We start from the raw sequence: 24,171 nt of genomic DNA, 5'->3' as shown, positions 1-24,171 counted from the left end.
TGGCCTATCGCCGCCTATGACAGGCTAGCCCACACAACGGTAAAAAAAGTGCTTTACACAGTGTTTTACAACACGCCCGTGTGAGACGGCCTTAACTGGCATCCTCACAAGAATGGTCCACGTTGCCGGAAGGCAGTGAGAGGGACATCTTTGTTGCCAAGCGACTTCTCACAAGCTCTATATCACACCCATGAAATTGTTTACGTTTGTCAAAAACTACAGCGCAGGCATGTGTAACAGAAAAAATATGTAAGGGCAGAGCTCCTATTTGGGGGTCATAAATCAGTGGGTACTTGTTGAGTGGCTACTTACAGCAAAGACACTTTATGAAAAGCTGATGGTCCAGGTCATGCTATCCACAAAGTGAACACCGTGCCTAAGACTATGAATGTGTGAAAAACAGAAACCCTAAGCTGGTCGCCCAATTTTGAGGGGTTATAAACTTGACTTTATGTCCAACAATGATGTGTTTCACGGTAAAACCCCCTTCTGCTGGAAGTCAGAGAGCTGTAGCAGAGGTGGGCTCAGCTGTCAGACTGCTTCTCTACTAAGCAGACAGCCAAGCCCATACGTCAGCTACAACCGTCTACCTCTAAGCAGTTTGAGGATTTGCTACAAAATCCTGGGGGCTATGTTACTTGCAGTTCTTCTGTCACCCCTCTGATCCACCACTTTCAAACCATGTTTGCTGCAGCCATTTTGGATTGCCGAAATCTTCTATCTAATGCGCACGATGTACTTCAGATTGGCCAGCGCTCATCACAGACCAATGTGTGCGGCATCGCAAGTGTACAATTCGTGCATAACGGAGACACACAGATTGCAATACAAGTCTGTGCAATTGTAAGACTCTGAAATAGATGCATGAGGTGGGAGCCTGCATATCGGTACAATGGTCATCTGTCTCATAGTACTTACCAGGACTGTTGGCGGATATCTTACAACTCTGGAAAGGGAGGGATGATACTTTCATAGCCGGCACACTAAGGCCTAACGCCCACGGCTGTGACAGGAATACCACAGCGGCGCCCGTCGCGGGACTCAGGGAGATGAAATTCATCACCCCTGCATATATTTGGGGAGTCAATAAAGGAAAATATTACTGCTTCAAGGTCCAGTTACTTCACCCGTACCCATTTAAATGCTTCCATATTCTGCTTTTTAGTGTTTATGTATAGAAGACAAGTGCTCAGAACAGTGTATTGTTATAGTAAACCACAGACATGCTCTTCCATTAATTATTTTGAACACTTTACTACAGTGTGCAATCTCCCTTGCACAGAAACATTTCAGGGGGTTGTCCCAGTTTTTCTTTTTTTTTGTCCCTCCTCCCTTTTGAAAGATTCCCGCTCCCCATGACCAAACAAAAGCAGCTGTACTCCCCCTCTCCCGGCTTCCAACATAGCGAGCACAGCCCCCATGTTCTGGCCACTGGGTCTGTTTAAGGGATGTCACAAGCTGCTGCAGCCAATACTGACCAAATGAACAGAGACCCATGATTGGCTGCAGCAGCCTGTAAGCACAGACCTAGAGGTCAGAACACAGGTGCTGGGCTGGACATGTGGGAGGCCAGGAGAGGGGGGGGGGGGGGGGGGGGGGTTTAGAAGAAGTTCAAAAGAAAACACACACTTCTCATAACCAGGGCTGTTCTGGGCATTTGTGTCTATAGCAAAAATTTGACCTTTTGGGAATTCTAAAGGGTCCGCTACTAACACAAAATGAGAAGGAGACTTTTCTCAACTATAACCATCTAATTTGAAATCCCTAGTTCAGCAAAGGGTTATAATATTAGGCCACATACACAGTTTAGACCCAAAACAAAGCGTCTGTCAATGAGAAACGCTACGGCAGAAATTCTACTACGCGCGATATTGGTTCTTATTACTTACAAATGACCCAGGAGGTTGTGCAATGGAGTCAGTTGGTTTTACAATGGGAGCTGAAAATGTGAACTCGGGATTGTTACTGGTGGAGCTGGTGACCTGCGCCTGCCAGGAAGAACAACATGTCACTTTGTGCTTTTCAACAAGTCGCACTGACCGTTACCATCTTTACTAAAATTCACTTTACAAAATAGGAGGAAAAAAATCCAGACAGAAGTCGCATGCAACACAAAACTACACAAAGGACAGACAGTTGTATACAGTCAGATCATGTGCCATATATGAACTCCTAAATAGCATGTGCTGTCAAACTGGAGGCCCCCTAATAACCGAAGCAGTGATCAAGCGTGCATGCTGACGTTCCATTTATTTCGGTGGGACTGCAGGAGATACGGAGTTCAAGTACTCTTCAATGGGACGTCCGAGAATAGCAATGTATACAGCAGTGGTCCTCATTCAGAGATACCTGGGACCCCTGTTCTTGTAATTACGAGGAGTCCCCTTATCCTTTAGTTGGGGGGATAACTACATTTTGGCACAACTCCGCTATATTCTATTTTAAAACCAAAAGCGAAAGAAACTTACTGTGCTAAAAACAGATGGAGGAGGCGGTGTGGTCTTAGTCTGGAGACTAGAGGAAATTGCTGGAAGTGCAGTGGTGCTTATCGGTAAAGATATCTCTGGCAAATCGGGAGCTTCCACATCCTAAAAGGGAAGGCAGACAATGACCATCAATGTGTCGGTGAGATCCAATGATAAAATATAAAACAAGAAGGGGAAGGGGAGGTGGGGGCACACACACAACATACCTCATCTGGTAACTTTGTTGTAGAATGGGATCCTCTCTCCCTCATTATTTTGCCATTAGATGCGGGAGTACTGAACTTGGGGTAGGAGAGGCTGTGGAACGCAAAAGCAAAATAGTTATCTACAAGGCAGCAATATAAAAGAAAGCCATTGACAAACTTTAACCCCTTGCAGTAATGTAACTGATGTAATTGTAGATATATTCAGTGAAATTCTGTTCTACTGACTACACTTCAATGTACCTCGGGGTTTTAGGTTTACCAAAATGCATTTTTGTTTTTTTTGCCAATTGTAACTAATTCTGCACTTCAGCATTAACATCCCAGGCGCATGTGCAAACCAACTCAGAACAAAAATGTTAGGGTGGTTTCACATCTGCGTCGGGGATCCCTCTTTGCTGGTCCGTTCATGGTCAAGCGTCTCCGTCTTAGGACAGAACCAAATAGCGCTGTTCACTCTCCGACCATTGCCAGGCTCTTAGCAGAAGAAAAACAAGGCATGCTGTGTTTTTTCCCCGGTATTTTGCACCAGATCTGTGATGGAGGTTCCAACACAGATGTGAAACCGGCCTGACAAAGACAAAACCTTTAAATATAAAATGAAGTCATGAAAAACGTATTGCCATACTAACCTGTTTGCGAGTTGTCGTGTCGGTGCATCAGGGGCATGATATTTGGGGGGTTCCTGTAACTGAATATTACACAATACATTACAAAAACTTGTCAAAACAAAAGTCCTGTTGATTCCAGTAAGGGGAACACTGAACTCAGTTGCAGAACATCTGACAACGGTCGGCTACTCATACGACGTGATGCAGCTGTTGCTCAATTCCACCTCAACTGTGGGAACTGCATCAGACATGTGAAAATCAAGTTTTCAAGCCCACCCAGTCTGTACAGGTAAGGCTTTCTCCATACTACATTCATGGCTTCTGTTCATATGGATCCTATTAACTTACAGGATCAGTCAGTTTAGTCCCCCCCTTCTAAAAGCAGAAACTGTCTTAGAGAACCTGTCATGGGATAAAGTCAGCAGGGTTTGCTGCAGAGTTCTGCAACCACCCTCCCACCCAGACTGTCCCAGTTAAATTTTTTAAAGGACATTAACCTTTGTTTACTGCGACGGGCTTTTTTATTAGGTCTGGCTCTCTTTACTCTCAATGTGTCAAGTAGGCCGTCCCCATCGCTCACTTTCAATGGCCAACGTCAGACTTTGACTGCCCAAGTCACACGTTGAAAGTGAGTGGTGCGTACTGTCCACTTGATCAGCCAACCCCATTGATTTTATCCCATGACAGATCCTTTCACCCCTTAACGCTGCAGGGCATATAGTTACGTTCTGCAGGTTTAGGGTAAATATAAAGGGAGATCACGGGGCGATCCTGCTCTATACGACACGGGTGCCGACTGTTTCTTACAGCCAACACCCACCGGCAACAGCTTCGATAATCCATGCTGCTCATCCGAGCGGTTAACTCTTTAGATGCCGCCAATTCTGACAGCAGCATTTAAATGCCCCAACCAATGTTCGCAGTATGATATAACACTATAGCATTAAATCTTATTGCAGGAGCGATCAAAGCAGCTAAAGTTCATATTCCCTCTGGAGACAAAAAAAAAAACAAACAAACAACTTTTTAAAAAGCGCAAACGTCAAGTTTAAAAAAGTTGTACTAATTAACAAAAAAAGAAAAAAGGATTAACCCTCCCCCCCTTTGCCATATTTATTATGAAAGAATCTAAACAAAACAAAAACCACATTTTTTATCGCTGCATCCATAAAAGTCTCAAAGTAAGGCATTTTTTTTACCACGCAAGATAAACGTAGTCAGAAAAAAATAAAATAAATTGCTTTTGAGTAGTGCTTTTTTTTGGTCACTCCATCTCCAAGAAAAATGTAATAAAAAGCAATCAAACAATCGTACAGAAACTGTAGGACGTCCCGCACAAAATAAGCCCTTCCACAACTATGTTGATGGAAAAAAAAGTTATGGCTGTCAGAAGATGGCGATAGAAAAAAATGGAAAAAAACCACAACAAATCTCTAAGTTTGGTATCATAGTTATCGTACTGACCCATAGAATAAAATGTCATTTTTGTTGCAGTGTGTACACCGCAGAAACAAGCAGCACTCAAAGATGGTGGAATTTTGGTTTTTTTCCTATTTCACTCCACTTAGAATTTTTTTTTAAGTTACGGTACATTAAATAGTACCATTGAAAAATACAACTTATCCTGCGAAAACACAACCTTCAGACCTCTACATTGATGGATACATAAAAGTTATGAGGAGGAAGAACCGAAAAGAGGTGGGAAGTGCCACGGCCTCAAGGGGTTAAAAATGGGTTGTGTGAGGAGGGGGAAAAAATGTGTTAATCACTGATCAGGCAAAGTAGGACAGTATACTACTCATCCCTCTGGCATCCAGCTGAGCTCCTCATACTGTCCTGTCGTCCTCCCAGTCCATAAACAGCAGCCAGAGGGCTGCTGCAGTCACCATCCAAACTCCTGGCACTCAGGATGTGAGCTTTGATGCCATGATGCCAGAAATTTGTTGCGGCCTCCGATTGGCTGCAGTGGTCACCTGAATTTTGGCTTCTGTCTGTTGATTGGAAGGACGATGGGGTAGTGGTTCAGTTGAGTACCGGAGGCCAAGTAAATTTACAAACTTTACCATTCCATAACTTTTAAATGCTTTATTAAGAGGCGAGGAGCCACGAAGTACCGCTCAGTAGGTTAGCGGCATGTGATCACACTCTGCTTTCTGCCACCAAGTTTTATTTGGTAATGTGATGATTTATGCATAAAGCAGCTCAAAGTTATTGAAGTGTCAGTTTTGTACATTTAGTTGAGCTCTTTTCACTGTCACTGACTTTGGTGCATTACCAGAGGCCGAGGACAGGTGAGTATATGACTTTATTTTATTACCTGCCTGGTCGTTAACATAAATTTTCTTATAATCACACAACCCCTAAATCTTCTGCGAGCAGCGATTTAACCTTTCCGCACTCTGTAACCATTTTATAGGATTTTCTACATTCAGTGACAATGTGGACCCTCAAATGACTGATTCTCAACGACTGCTGTTCCCATTCCATTTTTCAGGACTGGAGCACAATCCTGTTCATTGAATGCTATGGGAGACATGGAAACAGCTGTAACCACCATGAATTGATAAATAGGGGAGGGAAGTGTCAAAAGAAGAACTATTCTCTGAATGGATCCCACCTCCAAATAGAAGTGGGTCCTGTATCAGACGTTTATGACATTCTCACGGTGCCATCAATTTCTACCTGTTTGGAACAACTTTTTAGAAGAAAGGGGGAGAAAAAACAAAAGAAAGGTACAGGTCTAACAAAATTATAGATCCTTCTAAATAAAGTGTATTTTTATACACTTTGCAAATTCATAGTGAATGTCAATGTTATGCAACAGCATTACTAAACCCCTAAAAAAAAAAAAACATTTTGAAATGGCTAAGACAAGAAACATTGAACAAGAAACTTTTAATAATATTAATAATAAAAACTTTTAAAACTAAGGTCGTTTTCTGTCTGCAAAATCTTTTTGTTGAAAGAGCCGCCTGTTTAGGCGGAACCTCTTCGGGACACTCACAGCACTTGGTGTAGAACGTTCTACAGATTTTGGTGTGACAGGATGGTAGGAGGCTTCCACCTAAAATACAGGAAAATTATCTATTAACCCGAGGTGTTACTTCTAATGCAAAACGGCAAAGATTCATCAATGTGTGAGCAACATTCATTTATAGTCAAGGCTTCGCAATTATAGATGAGCGAGTGTACTCGCTAAAGGCAATTGCTCGAGCGAGCATTGCCTTTAGCGAGTACCTGCCTGCTCGAGACTGCAGGTTCGGGTGCCGGCAGCGGGCACGGAGCTGCGGGGTGGAACGGAGATCTCTCCCCCCCCCCCCCTCCCCCGCTGACAGCGGCTACTCACGGCTCCCCGCACTGACACCCGAACCTGCAGTCTCGAGCAGGGGAGATACACACTAAAGGCAATGCTCGCTCGAGCAATTGCCTTCAGCGAGTATACTCGCTCATCTCTATTCGCAATCCAATTTCCCTGCCATCCGTACCTCCCAGCTCTTATTTGGGGTATGCTCACACGAGCATCTGCTAAAATCGTTGTGCATAAAATGCGTATCGCTCGCACACCATCACGCACCGGCTTCCTGTTTTTTTATTTTCTTGCCACGTTTTATTTCCTAGCAACATGGGTATAAAATAACGCACATACACAATGTTATTGCCTATGTACAGCGTTTTCATAGAGATCCATAGACAATAGGGCTCTATTGCGCGTAATAAGTGGTAACATAGAACATGCTGCATTATCTTTTTTATATATGCAAGTCTGAATGAATCGATGTACTTTAATTGACTCAATTCACCACCTTTGATGCGCGGTATTATGCAATGAAATTACGCCCGCGAGAGTCCGGCCTTATTTTGCGCAGGAAATCACATTTTGAATTCCTTGGAATGACTCAGGAGAAACACATAAAATGAACTTTATGAGCAATTTTTTAAAAACAAACCTCCAATCCCATGTTGTCCTTTGGCTGATGAAGAATTCCCTGCATACCTCCCATGTCAGAGCGCTGTCCTGCATAGTGTTAGAAACACGTGTGTCTGATCTTGTCTAACATCAGAGTTATGAAGGGAAATCTTAATGTCAGGCAAGGGCCGACACTGGATTGGAAAGGGTTAAATGTACCTAGGAAATCTGTATTCTTCACATTAGCCCGCTCATTATGCATCAGTCAAGCACTTCCAGATTGTGTGCTGCTGTGCACAGCCCAAAGAAGCTCATGAATGGATAATGTATGTGTGGGACAGCCGCATGTACAAACTGCGGTAACATCCACATGTGTCCGATGGAACAACGCTACACTGTCCTGACAGAAATATGGTCTTGTAGCCGGCCGACAATACTGACTGCAGTATGAGGGACGCGGCAATGCTTCTGCACAGAGAATAGCGGGTACAAATTGGTCTAAGACCGATTTCACATGACCAGATTTGAATTGCAGATTCCACGGTAAAATGGGACCGCAGCAAAATGGAGCATGCTGCAATTTGTTTTCTGGACCAGAAGGTGCGCAAAACAAATCTGCATTCTTTAATTAGGCTGCGGTCTCCCATGTCTCCCTATGGGCAGTCTGAATTGTGAATCGTCCGCAATTCAAATTTGCCCGTGTAAGTGATAAGCGCAGAGCAGTGTACTGTTAAAGGGGTTGTCCCGCGAAATCAAGTGGGGTTATACACTTCTGTATGGCCATATTAATGCACTTTGTAATGTACATTGTGCATTAAATATGAGCCATACAGAAGTTATTCACTTACCTGTTCCGTTACTAGCGTCCTCGTCTCCATGGTGCCGTCTAATCTTCAGCGTCTAATCTCCCGATTAGACGAGCTTGCGCAGTCCGGTCTTCTCTGTGTTAAATGGGGCGCTCGTGCTGGAGAGCTGCTCCTCGTAGCTCCGCCCCGTCACGTGTGCCGATTCCAGCCAATCAGGAGGCTGGAATCGGCAATGGAATGCACAGAAGACCTGCGGTCCATCGTGGGTGAAGATCCCGGCGGCCATCTTCGCAAGGTAAGTAAGAAGTCACCGGAGCGCGGGGATTCGGTAAGTACTACCCGTTTTTTTTTTTTTATCCCTGCATCGGGTTTGTCTCGCGCCGACGGGGGGGGGGGGGGGGGGGGGGGGGGCTATTGAAAACAACCCCTTTAATGGAAGAGCATGCCTGGGGTTTGCTTTAATTATTTTGGACACTTTATTGCAAACAATGTGCAATCTCCCTTGCAGAACATTTCAAGGGGTTGTCCAAGTTTTTTTTCTCTTTCCCTCTTTGTAAGATTCCCGCTCCCCATGAGCAAACATAAGAGCAGCTATACTCCTCTCTCTCGGCTTCCCACATGGCTAGCACAGCCCCCATGTTCTGGCCACTGGGTCTGTTTACAGGATGTCACAAGCTGCTGCAGCCAATACTGACCAAACAGAGACCCATGATTGGCTGCAGCAGCTTGTAAACACAGACCCAGAGGGCAGAACACAGGTGCTGGGATGGACATGTGGGAAGCCAAGAGAGGAGAGTATAGCCTCCTTTAAGTTTGGCCATGTAGAGCAGGGGGTTGTAAAAGAAGTTCAAAAGAAAACACACACACTTCTCATAACCAGGGCTGTTCTGGGCATTTGTGTCTGTAGCAAAAATTTGACCTTTTTGGAATTCTAAAGGGTCCTCTACTAACACAAAATGAGAAGGAGACTTTTCTCAACTATAACCATCTAATTTGAAATCCCTAGTTCAGCAAAGGGTTATAATATTAGGCCACATATACAGTTTAGACCCAAAACAAAGCGTCTGTCAATGAGAAACGCTACGGCAGATATTCTACAACGCGCGATATTGGTTCTTATTACTTACAGATGACCCAGGAGGTTGTGCATTGGATTCAGTTGATTTTACAATGGGAGCTGAAAATGTGAACTCGCGATTGCTACTGGTGGAGTTGGTGACCTGCGCCTGCCAGGAAGAACAACATGTCAGTTTGTGCTTTTCAACAAGTCGCACTGACCGTCACCATCTTTACTAAAATTCACTTTACAAAATAGGAGGAAAAAAATCCAGATAGAAGTCCCATGCAACACAAAACTACACAAAGGACAGACAGTTGTATACAGTCAGATGATGTGCCATATATGAACTCCTAAATAGCATGTGCTGTCAAACTGGAGGCCCCCTAATAACCGGAGCAGCGATCAAGCGTGCATGCTGATGTTCCATTCAATTCGGTGGGGCTGCAGGAGATACGGAGTTCAAGTACTCTTCAATGGGACGTCCGAGAACAGCAATGTATACAGCAGTGGTCCTCATTCAGAGATACCTGGGACCCCTGTTCTTGTAATCACTGGGAGTCCCCTATCCTTTAGTTGGGGATAACTACATTTTTCATTTCAAAACCAAAAGCGAAAAACTTAGTGTGCTAAAAACAGATTTACTAACAGATTGAGGCGGTGTGGTCTTAGTCTGGAGACTGGAAGAAATTGCCTCTGGAAAACCAGAAGCTTCCACATCCTAAAAGGGAAGGCAGCAATGACCATCAATGTGTCGGTGAGATCCAATGATAAGGTATAAAACAAGGAGGGAATGGAGGGGCACACACAACATACCTCATCTGGTAACTTTGTTGTAGAATGGGATCCTCTCTCCCTCATTATTTTGCCAATAGATGCGGGAGTACTGAACTTGGGGTAGGAGAGGCTGTGGAACACAAAAGCAAACGTTACCTACAAGGCAGCAATATAAAAAAAGCCAATGACAAACTTTAACCCCTTGTAGTAATGTAGCTGATGTAATTGTAGATATATTCAGTGAAATTCTGTGCTGACTACACTCCAATGTACCTCGGGGTTTTAGGTTTACCCAAATGCATTTTTGTTTTTTTGCCAATTCTAACTAATTCTGCACTTCAGCATTAACATCCCAGGCGCATGTGCAAACCAACTCAGAACAAAGATGTTAGGGTGGTTTCACATCTGCGTCGGGGATCCCTCTTTGCTGCTCCGTTCATGGCCAAGCGTCTCCGTCTTAGGACAGAACCAAATAGCGCTGTTCACTCTCCGACCACTGCCAGGCTCTTAGCAGAAGAAAAACAAGGCATGCTGTGTTTTTTCCCCCGGTATTTTGCACCAGATCTGTGATGGAGGTTCCAACGCAGATGTGAAACCGGCCTGACAAAGACAAAACCTTTAAATATAAAATGAAGTCATGAAAATGTACTGCCATACTAACCTGTCTGCGAGTTGTCGTGTCGGTGCATCAGGGGCATGATATTTGGGGGGTTCCTGTAATTAAATATTACGCAATACATTACAAAAAACTTTGTAAAGCAAAAGTCCTGTTGCTTCTAGCAAGGGGAACACTGAATTCAGTTGCAGAACATCTGACAACGGTCGCACTACTCATATGACGTGACGCAGCTCAATTCCACCTCACAACTGTGGGAACTGCATCAGACATGTGGAAATTAGTTTTCTAGCCCACCCAGTCTGTACAGGTAAGGCTTTCTTCATACTACATTCATGGCTTCTGTTCATATGGATCCTATTAACTTACAGGATCAGTCAGTTTAGTCCCCCCCTTCTAAGGAGAAACCGTCTTCAAGAACCAGTCATGGGATAAAGTCAGCATATTTAAATCAGTTTTCTGTGGAATGCATTTTATTCATTTTAAAATGTTCCATTTAATATATTGCGGCAAAAGATAAATAAAAGTTTGTGCCGTGGAATTGGGGGAAAATTTGGGGATTTTTTAAAAAGACATTTTTATAAAAATGTGTGGTTAAAAAACAACCATGGACATAAAGCCTAACAACCAACAGGCTTGCATGTAATATATATGTGTGTATAGAATATACATACACCTACCAGGTTTCTTAGTCTGAATCTTCCATTATATAAACATGAGATTTAGACTTAAGAAACAACATGCTTTAATATTTTGAGTTAACATTTCCTTAAAAAGCAAATATTTCAAATACTCTTTAAACGTATTTCTTTATTGCCGTCATTCCAAACATCCATATAAATCAGAAAAACTGAACTTTCAGTACTTTTGCTGACTTGTTCCACCGCTGCTTTACGGCTAGCTTAAGATTTGCACAAAGTTATTTATATGGCTGTTGGGGAGTGCAAAAACTACATCTCCCACAATGCCCCACTGCCAGTTACTGACAACTGCACATTAACAGCTGATTACAGAATCTGAAGGCAGTGAACGTGCCTGAGCAGTAAAACAGCGCAACATAGAGGTCAGAACCATTGGATACCAACAGAGAACTAAGCAGGGGGGACCCACAGGTAAAGCCACATCTCTGAAGCGGTGTAAAACAAGTTAGAACATTATGATGCAAAGTTACATATTTTACCAAGTATCTAACACTCACTTTGTATTGCCGAATACCGCTTACAACAGTTTCTGCTGGTAATCAAATATTTACCTTGTTTTACCTCAACAGACATTTGCTTTCATTTATATTGGGTCAGCGACTACACTGGAGTTTCAAAATCAACCATATAAAGAAGTAAATGCAGTGAGCGGTAATAGCAGTTGGCAACTTACCGCCAAAGGGCTTGACATCTCCCAAGACTGCAGAATTCTCCGGGCAGCGGTGCTCACCACCCCGTAGGACTTGGCAGTCGCTGGCCTAGGTATTGATTGTCTTACAGGTGCCTACAGTGATCAAAGGAAATAAAGATTATAAAGTGATGCACCGATGACATTCCGGGCAAGACAGATTCCAAGACAAAGGAAGTCAATAGAAGTGAAAATCTGCTGTTTGTAAGGCCGCTTTCACACGGCCGAGAAAATCGCACCAGACTTGTCATATACATGGGGTCATAAACATGAGCAATTTTTTTTCCGCATCGCAGGAAAAAAAAAAAATTGCGGCATGTCCTATATTTGGGGGTTACTTCGGAACGCCTAGCCCATTGTTTTCAATGGGGCTAGAAAAAACATTGCATGGCCTTTGTTTTTAACTAGAGATGAGCGAGCGTACTCGTCCGAGCTTGATGCTCGTTCGAGTATTAGGGTGTTCGAGATGCTCGTTACTCGAGACGAGTACCACGCGGTGCTCGACTCCATTACATTTCCTTCCCTGAGAAATTTGCGCGCTTTTCTGGCCAATAGAAGCACAGGGAAGGCATTACAACTTCCTCCTGTGACATTCCAGCCCTATCCCACCCCCCTGCAGTGAGTGGCTGGGGAGATCAGATGACACCCGAGTATTTAAATCGGCCCCTCCCGCGGCTCGCCACAGATGCATGCTGACAGAGATCAGGGAAAGTGCTGCTGATGCTGCTATAGGGAGAGTGTTAGGTGTTATATTCGTCTTCAAGAACCCCAACGGTCCTTCTTAGGGCCACATCTGACCGTGTGCAGTAGTGTTGAGGCTGCTTTTAGCAGTGTTGCACAATTTTTTTTTTGTATATCGGCCGTGCAGAGCATTACGTCCGCAGTCTGCAGTCATTCTACAGAGTATAGGGCCAGTACTGGTGAGGCAGGGAAAGACATATTCAGGCTATATAGGCAGTGGGCTTTTTCCAAAAAATTGGGGAAAACTACTATATTTGGGCTGCCTGTGACCGTGTTCAGTTTACTGCGTGTCTGCTGGGGGTAGTAGTCGCTAATTAATACCCAGCTAAGCATTACAGCAGGCTTGCACATAATTGTTTCCTGGCTCTGCTGTGCCCGTTACATGATCGCCGTCATCCCGCCACAGGGAAACAGTATACATAATATACGCTGCATACAGTATCTGTCTGGTTTTTCACCTCACCATTTTAAAAAATTGAAGCAAAATACTGAAGGCCTACCACTGGCCTTTGGCCACTTGACTGGTTCTGCGCTGTGAATTCCAGTAGCTCAGTCATACGCACCTAGGTCTCACTGCAGGCTTGCGCATAATTGTTTCCTGGCTCTACTGTGCGTTCCTTAAGCGAAGTCAGCCTCCAACCGCAGGCCAATAAGCGGCACATTTAATTACAGCATTCTGTTTCTGCTCTACTCGTAATACACCATGCTGAGGGGCAGTGGTAGGCCTAGAGGGCGTGGACGTGGAGACCCAAGTCAGGGTGTGGGCACAGGCCGAGCTCCTGGTCCAGGTGTATCGCAGCCGACTGCTGTGGGATTAGGAGAGAGGCAAGTTTCTGGGGTCCCCAGATTCATCTCACAATTAATGGGTCCACGCGGTAGACCTTTATTAAAAACTGAGCAGTGTGAGCAGGTCCTGTCGTGGATGGCAGAAAGTGCATCCAGCAATCTATCGACCACCCAGTCTTCTACGCCGTCCACAGCTGCAACTCTGAATCCTCTGGCTGCTGCTCCTCCTTCCTCCCAGCCTCCTCACTCCATTACAATGACACATTCTGAGGAGCAGGCAGACTCCCAGAAACTGTTCTCGGGCCCCTGCCCAGATTGGGCAGCAATGGTTCTTCTCCCTCCGTAGGAGTTTGTCATGACCGATGCCCAACCTTTGGAAAGTTCCCGGGGTCCGGGGGATGAGGCTGGGGACTTCCGACAACTGTGACACAGTTATCTATCAGTGAGGTAGTAGTAAGAGCAGTAAGTCCGAGGGAGGAGCGCACAGAGGATTCGGAGGAAGAGCAGCAGGACAATGAGGTGACTAACCCCACCTGGTTTGCTAAGCCTCCTGAGGACAGGTCTTCAGAGGGGGAGGCAAGTGCAGCAGCAGGGCAGGTTGGAAGAGGTAGTGCGGTGGCCAGGGGTAGAGGCAGGGCCAGACCGAATAATCCACCAACTGTTTCCCAAAGCGCCCCCTGCAGAAGCCGAGGTGCTCAAAGGTGTGGCAGTTTTTCACTGAGACTGCAGACGACCGACGAACTGTGGTGTGCAACCTGTGTCGCGCCAAGATCAGCCGGGGAGCCACCACCACCAGCCTCACCACCACCAGCATGCGCAGGCATATGATGGCCAAGCACCCCACAAGGTGGGATGAAGGCCGTTCACCGCCTCCGGTTTGCACTGCTGCCTCTCTCCCTGTGCCCCAACCTGCCACTGAGATCCAACCCCCCTCTCAGGACACAGGCACGACCGTCTCCCGGCCTGCACCCACACCCTCACCTCCGCTGTCCTCGGCCCCATCCAGCAATGTCTCTCAGCGCAGCGTCCAGCCGTCGCTAGCGCAAGTGTTTGAGCGCAAGCGCAAGTACGCTGCCACGCACCCGCACGCTCAAGCGTTAAACGTGCACATAGCCAAATTGATCAGCCTGGAGATGCTGCCGTATAGGCTTGTGGAAACGGAGGCTTTCAAAAACATGACAGCGGCGGCGGCCCAGCGGTACTCAGTTCCCAGTCGCCACTACTTTTCCCGATGTGCCATCCCAGCCCTGCACGACCACGTCTCCCGCAACATTGTACGCGCCCTCACCAACGCGGTTACTGCCAAAGTCCACTTAACAACGGACACGTGGACAAGCACAGGTGGGCAGGGCCACTATATCTCTGTGAAGGCACATTGGGTGAATTTAGTGGAGGCTGGGACCGAGTCAGAGCCTGGGACCGCTCACGTCCTACCCACCCCCAGAATTGCGGGCCCCCAGCTCGGTGGTGGTATCTGCGGAGGTGTATGCTTCCTCCACTAAACCACCCTCCTCCTTCTCCTCCTACGCAACCTCTGTCTCGCAATCAAGATGTATCAGCAGCAGTACGTCGCCAGCAGTCCGCGGTGTGGCAGCATAGCGGTGGGCAAGCGTCAGCAGGCCGTGCTGAAACTACTCAGCTTAGGAGAGAAGAGGCACATGGCCCACGAACTGCTGCAGGGTCTGACAGAGCAGACCGACCGCTGGCTTGCGCCGCTGAGCCTCCAGCCGGGCATGGTCGTGTGTGACAATGGCCGTAAACCTGGTGGCGGCTCTGCAGCCTCACGCACGTGCCATGCCTGGCCCACATCTTTAATTTGGTGGCTCAGCAGTTTCTGAAAAGCTACCCATGCTTGTCAGACCTGCTCGGAAAGGTGCGCCGGGTCAGCGCACATTTTCGCAAGTCCAACACGGATGCTGCCACCCTGCAACATCGGTTTAATCTGCCAGTGCGACGTGCCCACACGGTGGAACTCTATGTTCCACATGTTGGCCAGGCTCTATGAGCAGCGTAGAGCTATAGTGGAATACCAACTCCAACATGGGCGGCGTAGTGGGAGTCAGCCTCCTCAATTCTTTACAGCGGAGTGGGCCTGGTTGGCAGACATCTGCCAGGTCCTCGGAAACTTTGAGGAGTCTACCCAGATGGTGAGCAGCGATGCTGCAATCATTAGCGTCACCATTCCTCTGCTATGCCTCTTCAGAAGTTCCCTGCAAAGCATAAAGGCAGACGTTTTGCGCTCGGAAACGGAGGCGGGGGAAGACAGTATGTCGCTGGATAGTCAGAGCACCCTCCTGTCTATATCTCAGCGCGTACAGGAGGTGGAGGAGCATGAGGAGGAGGGGGAAGAGACAGCTTGGCCCACTGCTGAGGGTACCCATGATACTTGCCCGTCATCCTTTCAGCGTGTATGGCCTGAGGAGGAGAAGGATCCTGAAAGTGATCTTCCTAGTGAGGACAGCCATGTGTTGCGTACAGGTACACTGGCACACATGGCGGACTTCATGTTAGGATGCCTTTCTAGTGACCCTCACGTTACACGCATTCTGGCCACTGCAGATTACTGGGTGTACACACTGCTCGACCCACGGTATAAGGAGAACCTTTCCACTCTCATACCCGAAGAGGAAAGGGGTTCGAGAGTGATGCTATACCACAGGACCCTGGTGGACAAACTGATGGTAACATTCCCATCCGACAGCGCTAGTGACAGAAGTCGCAGTTCTGAGGGCCACGCAGCAGGGGAGGCGCGGAGATCAGGCAGCATGTACACTGCAGGCAGGGGAACACTCTCCAAGGCCTTTGCCAGCTTTATGGCTCCCCAGCAAGACTGTGTCACCGCTCCCCAGTCAAGGCTGAGTCGGCGGAAGCACTGTAAAGAGATGGTGAGGGAGTATGTAGCCGATCGCACGACCATCCTCCGTGACGCCTCTGCTCCCTACAACTACTGGGTGTCGAAGCTGGACACGTGGCCTGAACTCGCGTTGTATGCCCTGGAGGTGCTTGCTTGCCCTGCGGCTAGCGTCTTGTCACAGAGGGCGTTTAGTGCGGCTGGGGGAATCATCACGGATAAGCGTACCCGCCTGTCAACCGACAGTGCCGACAGGCTTACACATCAAGATGAACAAAGCCTGGATTTCCCCAGACTTCTCTTCTCCACCAGCGGACAGCAGCGGTACCTAAACAATACGTAGGCTGCACCCGCGGATGGAAGCATCGTTCTCTATCACCATCAAAAACGGGGACCTTTTAGCTTCATCAATCTGTGTATTAGATTCATCCTCCTCCTGAAACCTCACGTAATCACGCCGAACGAGCAATTTTTCTTAGGCCCACAAGGCTCAGTCATATTACTTTTGTAAACAATGTTTATACGTTTCAATTCTCATTAAAGCCTTGAAACTTGCACCCGAACCAATTTTTATTTTAACTGGGCTGCCTCCAGGCCTAGTTAGAAATTAAGCCACAGTAACCAAAGCGATTAATGGGTTTCACCTGCCCTCTTGGTTGGGCATGGGCAATTTTTCTGAGGTACATTAGTACTGTTGGTACACCAATTTTTGGGGGCCCTCGCCTACAGTGTAATCCTAGTAATTTTTAAGGGCTTCGCCTGCACTCATGCTACGGCAAGGTGTGTGGGGTTGGCCTACACTTTTGCTACATAAATGTAACTGGGGCCTTGTCTATACTGCAACTACTGAAATGTGAAAGAGACTGTTATCTCCCTAAACTGCTGCAACGGGAATGTTACTGTGGCCTGTCTTAACTGCTACTACTACTGAAATGGAACTAATACTGTGCTCCCCCTATACTGCTGCTAGTGATATGTTACTGTGGCCTGTCTTGACTGCTACTATTACTGAAATAGAACTAAGACTGCGCTCCCCCTATACTGCTGCTTCGGAATTGTTACTGGGGCCTGTCTGGACTTCTACTACTACTGAAATGGAACTAAGACTGTGCTCCCCCTATACTGCTGCTAGTGATATGTTACTGGGGCCTGTCCCTAATGCTACAGCTGAAATGTTACTAATTCTGGGCTCTGCCTATACCGCTACTAATGCTATGTCACTGGGGTGTGGAAACGGAGGCTTCCCAAAGACATGATGGTGGCGAGGCCATTTCCCACCAACGCGGTTACTGTTAAGGTGCATATAACCACGGACACGTGGAGAGGACACGTAGTGCCTCAAAAACATCCCCCTCCTCCTCCAACAATGAAAACATTCTTGGCAAATACCTTTGCATTGGTCCGTCTGGTGGCAGTCCAAGAATTTCACCTTTACCGACACAACAAGAGCCCCCCCACCATCCCCCCGCCACGGCCCACTTAATCCTGGCCACATTCCGAAAACCAACTAAATAAAACCGCGCTACTAGGTCCGCAGTCGCCACCACATTCCCACCAACGCGGTTACTGTTAAGGTACATATTACCAGTCTGACTGGGGCATGCACTGTGGGCCGAAGCCCACCTGTATTGTATCTGACGTTAGCTCTGCTGTCCAGGGCACTGCAATGGGATTTGTTTATGTACCGCCGGTGGGTTCCAGGGAGCCACCCATGCTTGGGTCAACACGGACTTCACATTAGGGATTTGTACCTGCCTGTGTATGTATTAAAAACCCCGGTCAGACTGGGGCATGCAGTGTGGGCCGAAGCCCACCTGTATTTAATCTGACGTTACCTCAGCTGTGCTGGGCAATGCAATGGGATTTATTTATGTAACGCCGGTGGGTTCCTGGGACCCACCCATGCTGTGGGTGCACACGGAGTTGTACCTGTCTGTGTCTACTTATAAAGAACCCCAGTCTGACTGGGGCATGCAGTGTGGGCCAAAGCCCACCTGTATTTCATCTGACATTAGCTCTACTATCCGGGGCACTGCATTGGGACAAACTACAGGAGCAATACAACGCTAATGAGACGTTTACAGCTACGCTAGCATTGGAGTCCGCTGTAGGCACGCGATTGCTGAGGGTTTGTGCAGAGGCCTATGTCCTGGGTGCAGTGAAAGTCCGCTTCCAGCCTAGGATTGCTGAATCTGTGGGCCGAGGCCTATGCCGTGGGCGCGGTGCAAGTCTGCCATGTTTGGCCGCTCAGATCAATTTTTTGTTCATGTCTTGGGTTTCCTAGGACCCACCTATGCGGTTGGTGCACACTTAGTTCCCATTGCGGTGTTTGACCTGTCTGGCACAAAGACACTGACTGACTTGGGTAGGGGGCAGAGCGCTGACGGCTTTCCCCTTGCAGTGTCCATTGAGCTATGCGACACCTTGACAGAATGAATACTGTGTGGCACATGGATTCCCCATTGCTATGCCCACGTGTGCAGCTCCTGATGGAGGTGGCATAGGATTGGAGTTTTCATTGCTTCTGTACAGCATTGTGGGCTATCGCCCCGCCCCTTTTAAAGAGGGTCGCTGCCTGGCCCTGCCAACCCTCTGCAGTGTGTGCCTCCAGTTCTTCCTCATGGCAGACGCACTTATAAATAGACATGAGGGTGGTGTGGCTATGAGGCCAGTGTGTGGCATGAGGGCAGCTGAAGGCTGCGCAGGGATACTTTGGTGTGCGCTGTGGACACTGGGTCGTGCGGGGGGTTGGGCAGCATGTTACCCAGGAGAAGTGGCAGCGGAGTGTCATGCAGGCAGTGATTGTGCTTTGTTGGAGGTAGTGTGATGCTTAGCTAAGGTATCCATTGCTAATGAGGGCTTTTCATATGTAAAAGTTGTTGGGAGGAGGGGGGGGCCCACTCTTGCCGCTATTGTGGCTTAAAAGTGGGACCTGGGAACTTGAGATGCAGCCCAACATGTAGCCCCTCGCCTGCCCTATCCGTTGCTGTGTCGTTCCCATCACTTTCTTGAATTTGCCAGATTTTCACAAATGAAAACCTTAGCGAGCATCGGCGATATACAAAAATGCTCGGGTCGCCCATTGACTTCAATGGGGTTTGTTACTCGAAACGAACCCTCGAGCATCGCGGAAAGTTCGACTCGAGCATTTTGGTGCTCGCTCATCTCTATTTTTAACACAAATGCCTCGCATCCACAGTGACATTGTACCCGAGTGCGATATCAGTCTGAGTTTTACGCCCTGATATCACATTTGTTTGAGTGACAGTTTTGAGCAATCATCTTTGCATACTTTATAATAGCTAATTGGCTACTATAGAGATATGCAGGCACAGTGAGACAGATGTGGCCACTAATGGAACAATACAGACGATTTGTATATGCAGGCAGCTATAGGGTTCTCTGCACTTACAGCCCATGCCCTGCTGTGAATTCACAGCAGGAAACCGGCAGAAAGTCTTGTCAGTGCAGTCGGCTGATTACAGCCTGCTCTGCTAATAACTGATCACTCCAGCTAGAATTCAGCGATCAGCGGCATGTTGTCCCTGTATTAAGACAAAACGAGAATCACTCAAAAATGACAATGGTCGTTGATTTAAGGCCCGCTTTACAATAGCATTTAGAACGCTGCGCTAATCACGGTTAGAGCGGCCTTAAGCATCGTTCTAACGGCAAGTCAGAAGCGTGAAGGATATCAGTCTGTCTTGTTAGGCTGCTGTCACATGAGCACCAGCGGCTGCCACTGAACATACAAGTCAGCCTGGCACTTAGCGCCATTACATGAGCATTAGGCCTCCTTCACAAGGGCAACAAAGACGCACAATTGTCTTGCGTTGCGACAATGCTGCACATCGCATGTATGTGGGGCCCATGCTTTCCTATGGGTTCCTTCACATCTGAGATGTTTTGTAACCTGCGACATTGTGATATGAACCTCACAGGCTTCGCGATACGCCCGCCACTTGTGAGGTTTTGTAGCCGTTTCCTACGGAGCCTTTCTCTATATTGCATCACATGAAAACGCGTTTTTTTGCATGATACAACTTTGACATTAGGAAATTCTACTGTCAAAGCCCTCAACTAAGCCCTGGCTGCGGAAAACCCAAAACACAGACATCACAACTAGAAGCGGTCTCCGACACCGCAGCATCTTCTCCCCAGTACTGCTCTTAAGCATCTCTTCTGGATGAGGATTGGCTGAGGGCTTGACAGTCATTGGGGACAGGACCAAAGTACCATAGCAGTCTTCACTCCCATTAAAGTCCATGGGAGTTGATGCAACTATTACACTTCCACCTCAGGCACTGGGGTCCGATGAGGAAGCGCTATAGCTGCTATGGATGTCAACGGGAGTGAAGCCCGCTACTGCACTTCCGCTTCCGTCCCTAGCAACACTTCCAGCCCCACAGGGAGCAGGGCAATCAGCTGATTGGCAGGGATCCCAAGCAGTGTGTCCCTGGCCATTAACTATTGATGGCCCAACCTAAAAATAGGTCATCAATGGGTTTTGATCATTAAACCCTTCTAACTCCTAAAGACACTGGACATACATTTACATCCTGTGCGCTTGGGGTTTGTACGGAGGGGGGATCAGGAGATAATCCCGTTCCCTACAATGTGGGTGCCGACACCCGCATATAACAGCCGCCATCAGCAATGCTGGGTGAATTGCAGGTTGCCATGGCAGCCTGGGGCTTTCTAGGGTATTACATTATAATGCAGGAGTGATCAAAAGATCGCAAGTTCAAAGTTCCCTATGAGGACTTAAAAAAATGGCAGTTTAAAGAGTTATTAGAAAAAATAGAAGTTCTTAAAACCCTTTTCCTATTTACAATAAAAAAAAACAAACATTTGGCATCGTTGTGTCTGTAAAGTTGCGATCCATGTTATCGAAAAAAAATACACAACGCCAGAATTGCGCTTTTGGTCGCCCCGTCTCCAAGAAAAAATGTAATACAGAGAGATCAAAAAGTCGCACGGACGCCAAAATGATACCCCCCCCCCCCCAAAAAAGCACAACTATGACAAGGAAAAACATTCCTTTTTTTTTTTTTTAAAGTAGAACAAAAAACCCTACTATATAGATTTGGTATCATTATAATTGCGTTAACTAATAGAGTATCATTTTTGCCGCAGCGTATATCATAAAACCAAGACCCTCCTTCCCCAAAGATGACGGAATTTCATTTTTTTTTATTTCACACTAAGTTACAATTTTTTTTCTACATTTTTCAATGCATTTTACATAATGGTATATCACATAGTACAACGCTTGCAATAAACAAACCCTCAGACCGCTACATTGATCTAAAAAGGGATTTTTTTTTTATTAAGTTGGGGAAAATAAAAAAACGCAAATGCAAAAAGTGGGACAGTCCTTAAAAGGTTAATTAAACTTGAATGCCCCTTTAATTACATTTTAATGGCTCACACCATCAGCACTATGCATGCAGATCTGGCTAAAACCAACAAATGAATGCCATTTACAAAATGACTAGTTTTATATAGATAACGGGCTGCATGCAGTAACTAGCAGCGTCCCCGTGCCCCTGTTACTAGAGAATCCACATGCCTAACTACAGGCAGTGGACTACAAGAGGAGCTGGAAGGGAGACCTCTAGTGGCAGACAAGTCAAGCCTGATTTTCAGGTGGTAAATGACAGTTTATAACGCAAGTATATTACAAGGCTGAGGATGCACGCCGGCTGTTAGATGAGCGGAGGTTGTGTGAACCCTTAATGTCCCATTACATATCCGAAAATCACCACTGATATATAGCTTTTCAATAGAGCCTGTCACCGTCTCTTACACCCCTCTCTGAGGTAGTGCCGGTCACACCGATTAGGCTGGGTTCACACAGGGCGGATTTGCCGCGCGGCAAATCCGCCTGCGGCCGCAAATCTCGGGATTAGCCAGCCATGTGGACGAGATTTCTCAGAAACCTCGTCCACACGGGACGGCCAATCCGCTGCATTAAGTCCGGCTGAAACCGCGGCTGCGGCAGCCGCAGTTTCAGGAGATGCAGCATGTCTATTTACCTTTTTTGTTTATTTTCATCACGGCCACGCTCTCCTCTATGGGAGCGCCGGCCGCAACAGAAAAGCGAGCAGCCGGGCCGCTTTAAAGCCGCCGCGGCTCTCCCGGCGGAAATCTCGCGGTTTTTGCTGCGGCCAAACCGTGAGATTTCCGATGGGAATACGCCTAGTGTGAACCCAGCCTTACGGTGATATGTCTGCTGTGAGGATCCGTGCAGTAGCTTTAGAGAAACTTGCATTTTATCAATAGCAGTACATGCATAGAGGACTACAGGAAGTAGTCCTGGATGAGCTGTAGGCTAGTCACACCCACCCTGCCCGCTAGTTATTGATGGCTCTCCACTTATTATAGTGCATAGTGAGAGCTGCCAATCATTGGCTGGTCAGCGGGGTGGGCGTGGCTAACCTGCAGCTCATGAATATGTAGGACTACTTCGGTGTCTGGCTGCTGCTAATAAACGTTTCTCCCAAACTCCTGCACAGATCTATACAGCAGACCTATCACTGTAATCAGCGTCACCAGCACTACCTTATGGTGCCCTCAGTGAGGGCGGAAAAACAGGGTGACTGTCTCTTTAAGGGTGCATCAGCGCCTCCTTCACCCGGCACCTGGCGGGCTCTAGTGAGTAGCGGTGCTAGTCAGGTGATGGCACTTCTGCATCACCTGACCAGCGGCGCTGCACTCAGTACAGGCTACCAGGTGAAGGAGGCGCTGACAGCTGAAGGGCGTACTAACCTCTCCGGGGTCCCCAGCTGACAGTCAGCCCGCGTTTTACCGTGGATCGCCCATTGGGACAGCGGCGACTGCGGAATCCAAAAGCTAGTTCACCAGCGCTCCGCAGGGGGAGGGGCGTATCCAGGTTTATGTAAAATTTACGGCAGAAAAAGGTGTAAATTCCTATTCCGTGCCAAAACGCGCCTAATATGTATGAATAGGGGAGAATTATACCAAAACTGGGGCTGGAAACCCTGAATTTGGTACCTCCCCCCCCCTCCTCACAAACATGCTGACCCCGGTTACCTGAGCGCCCCCACAGTGACTGAGGAGCACAGCCGTATTACATGTCATCTCTGACACCAGCCCGTGCCGCTGACAGGGGCGCCCCGCCCCCGCCGCACATAAACCCTCATGATTCAGCACACAAGACCTGCTGCTGGCGGCTCCGGCTGTACGGGGCTATCGCAGAGCCCATATAGAATCTCCGGGTCCAGAGCCTCCCTTCGGAGACCGAATCTCCTCCGCCACGCGCCGCCATCCGGCTGACTCCTCCGCGGGTCACCCGAGGACCCCGTGCGGCTACTCCACTGGTCGGATGAACGGGATTGGCCGGTCTTACTAGAGTAGTCAGTCTCAGAAAAAATACAAAAACAACCGACCGATGAGGTCAAGAGAACACTTCGCTCAGTCCCCGGTACAAGAAGTGCGCCGAGTACTCAAGCCTTCGCTGCTCACACTCAGTCTCACCGCGCTTTCCCGCGCAGTCAACGATTCGAAGACGTTATGACGCAATTGAGTAGTAGACCGCGCGCAGTGCTTCTCGGGAAATGTAGTTTCGCGCGATCACGCGAGACGCCTACTGGACGTAGCAAAGCGTCATGACGTCGTAAGGAAGGAAGTCATTCGCGACGTCTGATTGGTAGATGAAGGAGGCAGGAACGGAGGCTACGTAACTGTTATTCATGACACCTTGTTGTGACCTATATACTCATATATGCTATAACTATATGGGGGTTGGACTGGCTCTGTCAGGTATATTTAGACGATCTCACCTCATGACAGAATTTTAGTTTTTGTTCTTTTGGAAATTGGTTTGGGGAAGATTTATAAAGAAATAAAAGAAAAACATGTTGTCCACAGCAATTAATTTACATTTTATTTTCATATATAGCTAAGACGAAAGCCCTC

At 47.3% G+C, this 24,171-nt stretch overlaps 1 protein-coding gene across 6 annotated transcripts in view; it reads right to left on the bottom strand.

The window, feature by feature from the left end:
* The window catches only part of LOC136579093 (nuclear pore complex protein Nup153-like), a 41,770-nt gene extending 18,020 nt beyond the window's left edge, over positions 1-23,750 (bottom strand). For 3 of the 6 annotated variants that reach the window (XR_010786705.1, XR_010786706.1, XM_066579399.1), the window contains exons 1-10: positions 23,414-23,750; positions 11,838-11,948; positions 10,509-10,561; positions 9,887-9,977; positions 9,141-9,239; positions 6,305-6,364; positions 3,322-3,380; positions 2,693-2,783; positions 2,469-2,588; positions 1,890-1,988 (exon numbers count right to left, since the gene is read on the bottom strand). Coding sequence is in view for 4 of the 6 variants with exons in the window: in XM_066579399.1 (XP_066435496.1) it covers positions 1,890-1,988; positions 2,469-2,588; positions 2,693-2,783; positions 3,322-3,380; positions 6,305-6,364; positions 9,141-9,239; positions 9,887-9,977; positions 10,509-10,561; positions 11,838-11,948; positions 23,414-23,521 (891 nt within the window). In the remaining 2 variants the exon portion in view is untranslated. Of the gene's footprint in view, positions 1-1,889; positions 1,989-2,468; positions 2,589-2,692; positions 2,784-3,321; positions 3,381-6,304; positions 6,365-9,140; positions 9,240-9,886; positions 9,978-10,508; positions 10,562-11,837; positions 11,949-23,286 lie in introns of all 6 variants that reach the window. The other 3 variants (XM_066579400.1, XM_066579402.1, XM_066579401.1) reach the window with 3 other exon arrangements.
* Between the last annotated feature and the right edge of the window lie 421 nt (positions 23,751-24,171).

This window comes from Eleutherodactylus coqui, chromosome 9 (genome assembly GCF_035609145.1).
Source record: "Eleutherodactylus coqui strain aEleCoq1 chromosome 9, aEleCoq1.hap1, whole genome shotgun sequence".
In the NCBI taxonomy this organism is placed as follows: Eukaryota; Metazoa; Chordata; class Amphibia; order Anura; family Eleutherodactylidae; genus Eleutherodactylus; species Eleutherodactylus coqui.
Note: the sequence above shows the minus strand (reverse complement) of the source record. Positions and strands in the feature narration are given on the sequence as shown.